Raw genomic sequence first — 12,961 nt, 5'->3', positions numbered from 1 at the left:
GAAACCTGAATTCAAAATTTGGCTCAGCAAGCTGCAAGCTGTATGGTCCTAGGCAACACGTTTGACCTCTCTAAGAGCCCATTTCCTGGGCAAAAGAGTTACCATAGTAACCAACTGGCTGGATTGTGAAAAGGATTAAAGACAAAAATAGGAGAAAGATCTAGAGGTGTGCTAGGTGTTGAATGTAAATCACAGGCACCCTTATTTAGTAATGCTTTGCCAAATGCTTGGCCTGGCACATGTAGAAACGCAGTATAAAATAGACATTTTTCACAGTTATTCTTCTCCTATTTTTATATATGCATTTGATTTCTTAAAGGAGCCTGGCATAGATCACATGTTTGAAACTCTCTGTTTCCTATGAGATCTTAATCTTGACTTACAGTTTTGCCAGCCCTGGTACTTTTCTGGAAGATATGGATGCTGGGTGCTGGGGTGGCCCCGCCCAGATTCCCTTTCAGGCAATGAGGACGGTTGACTCAGTTGCCACACGAGCTCCCCTGAGGGCAGCCCTCCAAGGTCCACCCTCAAATGGGGACTGACTGGTCTGAACACAGTTCCTCAAGCAAGACCACAAGTCCATCCCAGGGGAGCCACAGGCGCATAAAGGCTCAGGCCCTTCACTCCAATGGGAGACCAGCAGGAGCCTCCACTAAAACTGCATCTCAGCCCTAATGCTCACTCAGTCCAATCCTTTCACATCCATTCCACTGGTGTTCATCCTAACAGCTCTCCCTAATAAATCCCCTTCTACTAATCTCTATCTGAGACTGCTTCCTAGGGAACAAAACCTGCAATCAGTAATTCTGGAGCTGCTGGGAGACTGTTGTCATGGTTGTTGTCATTTAAAAATCAGTGCAAGATTCACAAGGCGTGAAAAGAGCATGCTCCCCTGACAGAGAACAGTAGCCTCGTCCTTACCCATGGTTTTGCTTTCCACGGTTTTAGTTACTCATGGACCACCGTGGTCAATTACAGTCTGGAAATATTAAATGGAAAATTCCAAAAATAAACAATTGATACATTTTAAATTGCAAGTCATTCTGAGTCGTGTGATGAAATCTCCTGCTCTCCCTCTTAGGATGTGAATCATCCCTTTATCTAGCATCTCCATGCTGTCACCTTCTTGGTTATCAAATTGATTGTCATGGTGTTACAGTGCTTGCGTTCAAGTAACTTATTTAACTTAACAATGGCCCAAGAATAAAAGCACAAGAGTTCTGATGCTAGCAATTGAAATATGCTAAAGAGAAGCTATAAAGTGCTTCCTCTGAGTAGAAAGGTGTGAATACATAGGAAAAAACATAGCATGTATAGGGCTTGGTACTATCCATAGTTTTGGGCTACCCACTGTGGATCTTGGAACATAGCCCCATGGATAAGGGGGGATTATTGTACACATATACACAAAGGGACCAGAGAAAGCCATCACTGTGATAGGACTGCATTACTTGTTCTTATGTCTTCTTCGAGTCTACAGCTTCCTTTACTGGAAGGACGTGATTTGGGCAGAGAGAAGCGTGGGTAGAGGGAGCAGCATATGGGAAGTAGCCAGGTGTGAGGAACAAGACACAGACTGGAGATAAAAATGTTCTATCTGAAGCAAAGGGACATTGCTGATAGCAAAGATGGGGGAGAACAGGTAGAGGAAGGCCATCTAAAGGAGAATCTTGAGAGGCAGAATGGTGCCGGGAAAAATTAAGTCCAGAAACCAATGAAAGGGATTTCAAATGAGGACTGATAGTTGTGGTATCTTTCCCCTGCAAGTAAAACTTGCTAACACTTCCAAGCACTGTGAGCTCTACTGCAAACTTAAATTCTTCAGAGAGACCCAAAAAAGAGAAAAAGTCAGATGAAAAATTAAAAGGAAATAAGGGCCCTAGCCAGTTTGGCTCAGTGGATAGAGCGTTGGCCTGTGGACCAAAGGGCCCCATGTTCTATTCCAGTCAAGGGCACACTCCTTGGTTGTAGGCTTCTCTCTGGCCCAGGCCCTGCTCATGGCTCATGTAGGAGGCAACCAATCGATGTGTCTCTCTCACATCAATGTTTCTCCTTGTCTTTCCCTCTCTCTTCCACTCTCCCTAAAAATCAGTGGGAAATCTCCTCAGGTGAAGGTTAACAAAAAAAAAAGAAAGAAAAAGAAAATAAGGGGCATTAAAGAGTCCTTAATATGAAGCTGTCTCATACCTTAGGCACGTGCCCTTTGGTTATGGTCACTGTAATAAACCTTCTTTCTGTTCTTTCTCATCCCCTCTTTCCTCTCCCGCTCACCTGAGGATATTTTTCCAGGTAAGATCCTCCTTGCTTGCTTGCTTTTTGAGACACACTCAAAATTTTAAGCGAACTAAAGCTTTTGGTTTCAAGGCATTCTAGCTGGTGTCTTTCCACAGAGCACTCCCACCAGGAGATATGCTTCATGGTTATCTGTTACAGGTGTGTTTTTCAATACACATTAAAAAGAACACCACTCAGTGAGGGAATGAGAATTGCATACTAATTGTGGGAGAATCAGAATTTTTAACTGGAAGCAATGATAAAGATCATATGTAGACTCACCTCCTAATTTTATAAAGGAAGAAACTGTTTTGTGTCAGATTTTTCCTGCAAATATTTTCTTCCTTTCCCACCCATCTATACTAATAAAAGGGTAATATGCTAATTAGACTGGGAGACCTTCCAGACAAAGCCATGGTGGTGGGCCCAAGGCAGAGGCAGTTAGGGGCAATCAAGTCAGGAGGGGAGGGCAGTTGGGGGTGATCAGGTCGGCAGGGGGAGGGAGACAGTGGGGTAATCAGGCCAGCAGGTGTGGCATTTGGGGACAAGAAGGCCAGCAGTGGGGGGAGGGAGGGTAGTTGTGGGCAAGCAGACCAGCAGGGTGGGGGCAGTTTGGGGGTGATCAGGCCAACAGGGGTGGGGGAGCAATTAGGAGCAATCAGGCTGGCAGGGAGGGGCAGTTGGGAGAGAGAAGGTCAGCATGAAGAGTGATTAGGGGTGATCAGGCAGGCAGGCAGGTGAGCAGTTAGGAAGTTGTGGTCCCAGAATGCGAGAGGGTGAAATCAGGGCTGAGGGACACCACCACCACCACCACCACCCACCCCACTCCCATGCACGAATTTCATGCACCAGGCCACTGGTATAACAATATCAAGAAATGTTTCTGCTCCACCTCCCATCTCAATTTTCCTTCTCCTTTTTAATGCAACTATGCTGCCAAAAAAAAAAAAAGCATTTTAAAGTGGATCATGTGAAGTCCCTGACAATGCAAAACGAAAAGAAAAAGTTAAGTTGAAGCAGCTCCTTACTCCTACCCTGTTTCTCTGAAAATAAGACAGTGTCTTATATTAATTTTTGCTCCCAAAGATGCACTAGGACTTATTATCAGGGGATGTCTTATTTTTCCATGAAGAAGAATACGGTACACATTTATTGTTAAATGAAAATGAAGGAAATTTATTACCTGTATACGGTACAGTAGTATGGTAGTTGTCAACACAAACCAGACAAACTGTGAATCCTATAGTATCAAGAATTTACTCATTTATTCAATGATAATCATGTCATCATCTTCTGGAACATCATCATAACAATCCAATTCCTGAATTTCCTAGTGAATTTCTTGTGACTCCATTTCTTTCAGAATCAGTGGACCAAATCTCTCATGTTTAGCAATAGCATTCTGAGACAGAGCAGGGGGCGGGGGAGGGCTTGTTTTTGGAGGATGCCTTATATTTCACTCAGAAGGAAACCTGTAAGTAGGACTTATTTTCGGAGGATGTCTTATTTTCAGGGAAACACGGTAGCTGGAGGGTTAGCATACTCTTACTCTGTCCCAAAGCTCCTAGGGCAGTGGTTCTCAACTTTTTTAATGCTTCGACCCTTTAATACAGTTTCTCATGTTGTGGTGACCCCCAACCATAAAATTATTTTCGTTGCTACTTCATAACTGTAATTTTGCTACTGTTATGAATTGTAATGTAAATATCTGTGTTTTCCTATGGTCTTAGGTGACTCTGCTAGCGGTTCTCAACCTGTGGGAACCAACTATTAAGGGATATTTTTTTCCAAAGCAAATTGACTCAACAACATAGCCTGCTGGGAGTGAATACATTTGTTTAGAAACAATATTTCCTATATTTGGTCGCTACCCACAGGTTGAGAACTGCTGCTATAGAGCCTAAGACCATCGGAAAACACAGATGTTTACATTACAATTCATTAACAGTAGCAAAATTACTGTTATGAAGTAGCAACAAAAATAATTTTATGGTTAGGGGTCACCACAACATGAGGAACTGTATTAAAGGTTCACATATTATGTTGCTCGTTAGAAGAATGTTTAAGATCCCTAACTGGTTTGGCTCAGTGGATAGAGCATTGTCCTGCAGACTTAAGGATCCCAGGTTGGATTCCGGTCAAGGGCATGTATCTTGGTTACATGCACATCCCCAGTAGAAAGTGTGCAGGAGGCAGCTGATCAATGTTTCTCTCTCATCGATGTTTATTTCTAACTGTCTCTCTTCTTTCCTCTCTGTAAAAACTTCAATAAATTATTTTTTTAAAAAAGAAGAATATGTAAGAGTCACACTTGTCCTCAACTATTTAAATGACTCTCTATAAACAAAATGCATATACCCACCCTGCTGTAAAAAGTGATCTTAATTAGTAGCAGCATCCACCCTTAGAATTCTGCCTTCAGGAAGAATACAGAGAAAAATGTGTAATTTTTTTAAAATGGAATGTACCTTCAAAAGTAAATTAAAAACACCCAGTTTATCAGCTGGTATATACATTTGTTTTGAACTTCTATACATAACAAAAAAGAGTACTGCCTGACATAATCCTTCAACCCAAAAGATCCATTACTTGTATACTAAATGGTGCCTGTGCATTTTAAATCACTGAGAGCAAATGATAGGTATTAGGCAAAGCAAATTGACTCAATAACACAGCCTACTGGGAGTGAATACATCTGTTTGGAAACAATATTTCTTTCCTTAAGTGAGACACAGCCAATGAAAGGTACTGGATTGCATCTCCCTGTGAGCACGCCTGAATAATTTTCTGAATGGACCACCCTGGGGCACAACAATGAAAAGCTGCTTCTGAGCCTGATAATTTCTGCTGAGCATGCCAACTAAAAGCCGCCCTGGTGGTGAACAGTCGCAGCCTGGGAGCCTGACTCAGACCCCAACCAGCTCCAGAATAAGGACAACTCACCATGGCACAGAGGTGGGCTACGCTGTGCCCAAGGACCCAGAGGAGAGAAACTTCTGTAATTGCCACTTTCCAAGCCAGCCACCCCCACAGCCTGAAACACTCATCACGGACTTCTAAACCCTCAGGATTTCCCAGACAAACAAATGCAGGCTGCACGTGCACAACCTACTGAAGACAGGTGCACAACCTACTGAAGACAGGTGCCCCCGAGGCCAGCTGGAATGGAACTCTGGGAAAGGTACGCCTTCTCCTCCGAGCATACCTGTTCTCCCGTTCCCCTGCGTCTGACCTGCCAACCAACCACTCAAGACATTTCTCTGAATGCCCAACCCCTACTGGGCTGAATTAGTAAGAGGTAAGTGGATCAGAAGGATACAGATTTCCAGGCACAGTAGGAGAAAAGAAAAGTATTATCACTGCTTGAAGGAACTGGTTGGTCTAGCAAAAAATGGTTATAAAATTTATTTTTAAAATCTTGTGCTTTGCAACATGAATCCCAATTGAAAATAAGGTTTCACTAAAGTAGGAAAATATAGTCCAGATCATAGTATATAATAAAAAGGTAATATGCAAATTGACCCTAATAGCCAAACAACCAGGAGCAACCCATTGCTATGATGTGCACTGACCACCAGGGGACAGATGCTCAATGCAGGAGCTGCCTCCTGGTGTTCCGTGCACTCCCACAGGGGGAGCTCCACTCAGCCACAAGCCAGGCTGATGGCTGCAAGTGCAGCCACAGTGGGAGAACTCACAGGCTGCCAGAGGGATATCTAACTGACAGCTTAGGACCGGTCCCCTGGGGAGCAGACCTAAGCCAGAAGGTGGACATCCCCTGAGGGGTCCTGGATTGTGAGAGGGTGCAGGCCAGGATGAGGAATTTTTTTTTACCCCTGAGTGCATGAATTTTCATGCACCAGGCCTCTAGTTTGAATATAAAAGAGTCAAGATTACACCGCTCTGGGTATTATGGCCCTATGAGCTGTACTTTAAAAGAAATTCTTTTTCCCCCAGGTACTTTCCATATCCCAGGATTTCCTCTCTGGCATCAACCTCTGTCTCACCCTGCACTATAAGAATTTTTCCCAGGACTGATGATCTTGTCTGCACATCTGGAGATTCCAGAAATGAGTTCTCTCTTGCTTCTTTTGTTAAGAATTTATGGAGTCTAATAGACCTTTTGTTAGGAATTTATAGTCCAACAAAACTCAGCTATAATAACGCATCTTCTAGTAGAGCTATGATATAATGCGTTAATGTTGAAGTGTTGGCTTACATGTAATAAATCATTTTCCTTCTGGTTAATTATTTAATTTATGAACTTTTCTGTTTTTAAATACTTTCAAATTTATGGGAAGAGCTGCAAGAATTGTACAAAGAATTCCTATAATGCCCTCTGCCCAGAATTGTCAGAATCACAAATTCTGACACATTTATGCCCTCCCTTGGTCGGTCTCTCGGGGTCTCTCTCTCTCTCTCTCTCTCTCCTCTTTCTCTCTCTCTTTCTCTCTCTCTCTCTCTCTCTCTCTCTCTCTCTCTCTCTCTCTCTCTCTCTCTCTCTCTCTCTCCATATTATAATATTTTTCCTGCAATATGTGAAGTTAGTTGCAGACATAGTGACTTTTTAACCTTTAATTCTTCAGCATGTATTTGCTAAAAAACAAGTACATTCTCTTACATAACCACACTACTATTAAAATTCAGAAAATCTAACTGATACAATACTACAACCTATTATGCAATACATATTCAAATGCCACCAATTGTGCCAACAATGTTTCTGTAGATAATATTTTTTCTAATCCACAATTACATATTGTATTTAGTTGTCTTGTCTCTTTACTCTCCTTTAATCAGAAACAGTTTCTCAGCCTTTATCTTTCATGACATTTACTTTTTTTTTTTCTTGTTCAAGCCAGTTTTTCTACTAACTATCCCACAATTTATACTTCTCTGGTAATTCCTGAGATATTATGAATTTTTGTCAGGAATATGAGATTGGTGGTGATGTGTGCATCACACCTAGGGGCACAGAATGTTGCTTTGTCTCCCCTTTTTTTTATTTTAACCTCTGTAGTTTTACTTAAAGAATATATTAAAAGACTGATCCCCTACATAAGTGTCAACTTTAAAATTTATGAACCAAAATTCTAAACTCAATAACAGTTTTCTAAAATAGAATCTCAATTGGCAAATAAATGATCAAGTGGTGCAAAAGACAGAAAGACTTATTTCTTGCAAGTTCATTATTAGGAATGCAGTTTACTGACTAAGGGATCTCCCTGAATATGCTTGTCTATATTGGTACTTGAAAAGGAAACTTTTTACTAAACAATCTGAAATCCATGCATAACTCAATACATCTGCACTATTGGCAACTTTATGACCAAATAATATTTCCCTGTGAGTCCATTCTTTCCTGTTCTTTGTAGTGTAAAAATAAAGCCGCATAGAAACTTTTTTAAATGCACCTAAAGGCAATATGACAAAAAGGGCAGTACTTTATTTTTTGTCTTGCGAGTATACATGCTCCAAAGAAATCTAGATTAGAATGTTTAACTAAAAAAGCATTGTCCTTCCAAGTGTATGCAAGTTAATGATACTAAATAAGCATTTGATGTTAGAACAGCAAAAACACTCCTTGAGAAGAAATGAAGAAAGCTTCTCTCAGGTGTGTCATCTGTGATATAATTATAACTTTTATCAAATCATGCTTACCAACAAACTATATTTTCTCACAATGTACCCAATCAAAGGAATGTATAAAAGAAGTAATTTGCCCTCCAGTTTGCAGATATCAAGAGAAGTGATCTTTAAAAATAATATAACAGTGATCTTAAAACATCTGTAATACTTTCAACAATAAAGATAAGCTGGGGAAAAAAACTAAAAAAAAAAAAAACTAAAAAAAAACTATGGTCCTTAAATTCAAATTAATTTCAATACAACAAGAACTAGAATATTTCATGTATATTTACTGCTCTATTTGTGGATAAGCACATTTAGATTCCAAAACTATAGTCAAAATCCACAAACCTCCTCCACAAATTAGGAAAATGAATTTCTTCAAATGAAAAGATGATACTCTACATGACATACTAGTACCAGTCTCAAAAGGGAAAAACCACTTGCGTTTTGGTTTGTGCAGTACACATATGGGTATTTCTATAGGCAAAACAAGAAGTTTCTTAGAGAATTATAATTATAAAAATTATCATGAATCATGTTTAATACTGGAGTAAAACTATGGCGTTTCATACTTTATTTCTATTTTTTAAAGGTGTCATCATGCCCTGCACATGGGCTTTGTTTATTCAATTCAATTTCAGTGAGACCTGTCCATTTTAGGAAATATAGAAAACTTTTGTTGTAATGAATGCAGATAATTCTTTTAAATGGAGGGTGGCTGTTTTAGAAATTATTCAGCCTATCACTTATTTATGAATATGTAGGTGGTTTCCAGTTTTTTGTTCTCCAATTAATGCTTTAATGAAACTGTTTATACATTTACTAGAGGCCCAGTGCATGGATTCATGCACTGGTGTGGTCTCTCAGTCTGGTCTGTGGGAATCCAGCTCCAAGACACCCCCTGAGGGGTCCTGAGTTCCTAGAGGGTGGTTCTTGGGTGATGCACCCTGTAATCGGCTCTCTCCTCTCTGGTTCCAGGTGCATCACCTGAGAACCGCAGCTGCCAAGTAACCGCAGTTTGACAGCTCCTGTGTTGAGCATCTGCCCCCGGTGGTTATTGTGTGTCATAGCTACTGGTTGGATGGTTGCTTAGGTGTTTACTAATATATATATATATTCTTGCACTTAATAGCTCCTTCAGATACATACTTTAATAATGAAGTAAAAAACTGTGTATCATAGTTAAGCACAAGTTACACTACATAGGAGATAATCCGTGTACAATCACTTAGCACACAGAGTGCCCAATGATTACTAGCTATCAAGAAAGTATATTTCTATAAGTCAACAAACTATTTGAATTATCTAGCGTTACTTTTCCTTTGGCTTCCAACACAACACATTCTCCTGATGTTCCTCTTGATCCATCAGCCACTCTGTCCCAGTCTCTGGCTGGCTCCTGCTCTATCTCATGGGTCAGTGTTGGAACATCCCAGGATGCAATCCTTAGTCCACATTTCTTCCCAAATAGAAATCCCTCCCTACATGGCCTTCTTCAGTCTGCTCTCTTAAATGTCTTCTATGCATTGATTCTCAGATTTATATTTTCTAGCCTGACATTACCCTAAATTTCATTCATATATCCAACTGTCAACATAGCACCTTCACTTAAATGCCAATAGGCATTTTGAACCTAAAATGCCCAAAAAGAAATCCCGATTTCCCCTCCAACCCCACTCATCCACTAGTCTTTCTCATATCACTAAGTATACCACATTCACCCTCTGCTAATCAAAACTTGGGTGTTCTTTATTTACAATTCCTAACTATTATAGATACTTCTTCCTTATGTCTGAAATTAGATTTCTGGTTTTCTAGTATTTTTTTAACCTTACAATGCATATTGTGATGGATATATTGTTTGCACCCATATCCCCTCTTCAGACCTGAGGCATCCTTTCCCCTAGCTTCTTGGAATCATGGGTGCTGACTACTCATAGCTGCCATTTAGAGTGACCCTTCCCCAAAAAGAACTGCATATCCCATGGCTACACACCCCCTCCATGCCAAGCCAGCAGTCAGTAGCTGGCTAATGCAATGATCCAAAGCTCAGCTCCCTATGTTACTTAGTGACTACTCCAAAGGGCCATCCTAGCTGGAGAGTTCCCTGTAGGATCTGCTGAGGTCTCAGTTGCATCTGCATTGTGGATCAGCTTCTCTGTCTGCCCAATCCCAACTTCCTCACTTCCTTAGTGGTATGTATCCTGAATGCACTCTTCAGTTTACCTTCTGCAACCATTCTCTACCCCTCAGGGGATTTCTAGGCATCCAACATAAAGACAATCACCATGAAAAACAAATTATTGAGTTATGGCTGGCACTGTTCTAAATGCTCTGAATATATAGTATACATTCACATTATTCTCACAAAGAAAGTGTGAGGAAGATACTAATATTATTGTCTTTATATCTCAAATGACAAAAGGAACTCTTGGAAAAGATGAGTGCATTGCCTAAGTTAATAAATGGTAAAGGCTGGCATTTATGCCAGGAACTCTGACTCAAAGCCCATTCTCATCTACTTCACTGCCTCTTACACTGGTTTTGCATTCACTGTTTCTCTGGTATGACGCTCAGTGGGCCTGTTCTTGGCACTTTTCTATGGCCTTCTATACAGCATAGCCAGCCTATGTCACATACCAGAATGATAAAAAATATTAAGATTTTTTTTTTTATCTTTAAACACATAACATTGTCCCTAGTGGATTGGCCATATGTTAATTGCTAAATATGGAACTCACTGACCTTATAAATTTGTCTCTCAAAATGTTAGCAAATCCAGCTAACAATATTACAATATGTTTGTAAATCCAGCCTAGTATCACTGTCCAACCACGGGATTACTTTTCATCTATTCACGTATCTTAGTAAGTACACATTAACAACCACTTTGCTGCATATTTGTTCTATGTCTCACCTCCAAACAAGACCAAAAAGAATATAACTTTTTCTCAAAAATTCTTACCTCCATCTTGAAATTTGCTTAATCTTTCAAAATACGATGACATGGGGACTTGTACAATGTCTAGGATAGCCAGAAGTGTTCTTGTGAGCCTTAATAATTCACTGAAACTATAAAATCCGAAGTATATCAGATTCCGAGCCAAATGGACCACCTTAATTAAAAAAAAAAAAAAAAAAAAAAAAAAAAAAAAAAAAGAGGTAGGGTGCAAAAGAAAAGAAAACAAAAGGAAAAGAAAAAGAAAAAAAACATTAGGAACTAAAATTAACATTGATGTTTTATTATCTAAATTAGAGCAGTTATTTCTAAACTTTCTAATTCTCTAACAACTAAGAATTTGAATAATTACAAAAGCAACCATTAATTCTTTATTTAAGTTTAGAATTATTTCCAAATAAGACAAGTTCATCAATCTCATCAAAGCCCCACCGTCTCTCATCATTGATGTTTCTATCTCTCTCCCTCTCCCTTCCTCTCTGAAATCAATAAAAATCTAAAAAATAAAAAATAAAAAAATAAAAACTCCCACCAAGGAAGCAAGAAGACAAGATTTCAGATATTTAAAGATGGTTAAAGAAGTTTACATTAGGATTATTTACCTCTTAAATATTAAATTATTTAAGACAGTAGGCTACCACTTACTAAATGGTTACATTAATGAATCACTTTAATAAATGGCTATTATCTATGAATTTGTCCAGAATTATAGGTTCCCTATGCTGCTTTATGGCCTTCTGGATACTATATGACACACTAGGTATGAAAGCCAGCTTCCAAGACGGTCCCCAATGCATTCCCCTTTCATATTGTGTCAGGGTTAATCTGTGTGACAAACAAATGCAGGAGAAGTGGTGGCATGCATTTCCAATATTAGGTCATAGATGATTGCAATTTCCATGTTGGGCGCTCACTTGCATATTCATATTCTCTGTCTCTCTCTCTCTCTCTCTCTCTTTCTCTCTCTCTCTCTCTTCTCTCTCCCAGAGAAAGCCAGGCACCATGCCATAAGGGCATAAGCAGCCTGTGAAAAGGCTACCTAGTCAACATCCAGTAAGAAAGTCTGGCTACCAACAATCACAAGGGTGAGCTTAGAAGCCCTGGTGACTGCCACCCCAATCAATCTTATGACAGACCTTGCGCCAGAACCCCACAGCTAAGCACTCCCAGATTCCTCAACCATTGAAACTAAATGTTGTCATTATAAATGATTGTTACTTTGAGCTGCTAAGACTAGGGAGTAATTTTTTATACACCTGTAGATAGCAAATATACCAGGTAACAAGTAACAGCATCTTCTCTATAGTTTTGTCACTATATCTTCTAGATGATAATATAACTAGAGGTATTTCAATTCAGTTTAATGATGCTAAAAACACCGCCTCTGTGGATAAGAAAAAAATGTATCCAAACATATCACAAATATGCAAAACTGCCTTGTTTCATTAATGGAATGAAACAAAAAAACAAACAAACGAACAAAAAAAACCAAGAAAAACAGTAACTAATCATAAGTTAAATATTTGTATTGGACATCAGGTATAATTAATGCATCAAATGTATTTTTAATGAATGGCAGAGAGAATCATAACTTCATGAAATAATCTGCCTGATTACCAAAGCATCCCAAATGGGGAAAAATCTTTATGCTCAATGTATCTAATTTTTTACAGGAAAAATTGAATAACTTCATGGTTTCTCATAATACCTCAAATGTCAGTTTGTTTTTTTCTTTATCTCCAAAAGGGAAGGGCTGATTTACAACTTCTTTCAAGTATTCTTCAACAAATTCCATTGTCAGTGCAAATTTCCTCTTCATATCGTTTCTGGAACAGTCAGTTATAGAATCATATCTGCAAAGATAGAATATAAAGCAAGTTAACTTTATTACAATCATTAAGATAAGAAGATATACATACTTTAACTTTATGGCTTGTTAAGTTTGGATTTTAATAATCACCCTTTCTAGATGTTGTGTCCTAAGTTGTACAATGGGACTATTGTAAAACGAGGTAACACATGTAAAGCATCTAACTCAGAGCATGCATTACATTAAGTACTCAACAACTTGCTAAGCTATTGGCAATATGATTTCTG

General features: G+C 39.2%; 1 protein-coding gene across 1 annotated transcript in view; it reads right to left on the bottom strand.

The window, feature by feature from the left end:
- ITPR2 (inositol 1,4,5-trisphosphate receptor type 2) overlaps positions 1 to 12,961 on the bottom strand; it is a 416,442-nt gene that overhangs the window by 265,696 nt on the left and 137,785 nt on the right. Inside the window, exons 20-21 of the mRNA XM_084877146.1 lie at positions 12,573 to 12,717; positions 10,871 to 11,021 (exon numbers count right to left, since the gene is read on the bottom strand). Coding sequence (XP_084733272.1) covers positions 10,871 to 11,021; positions 12,573 to 12,717 — 296 coding nt within the window. The remainder of the gene's footprint in view (positions 1 to 10,870; positions 11,022 to 12,572; positions 12,718 to 12,961) is intronic.

Source organism: Pipistrellus hanaki, assembly GCF_964339955.1.
Source record: "Pipistrellus hanaki genome assembly, chromosome: 3".
Taxonomy (NCBI): Eukaryota; Metazoa; Chordata; class Mammalia; order Chiroptera; family Vespertilionidae; genus Pipistrellus; species Pipistrellus hanaki.
The sequence above is the reverse complement of the archived record's forward strand: the minus strand, read 5'-3'. Positions and strand labels throughout refer to the sequence as shown.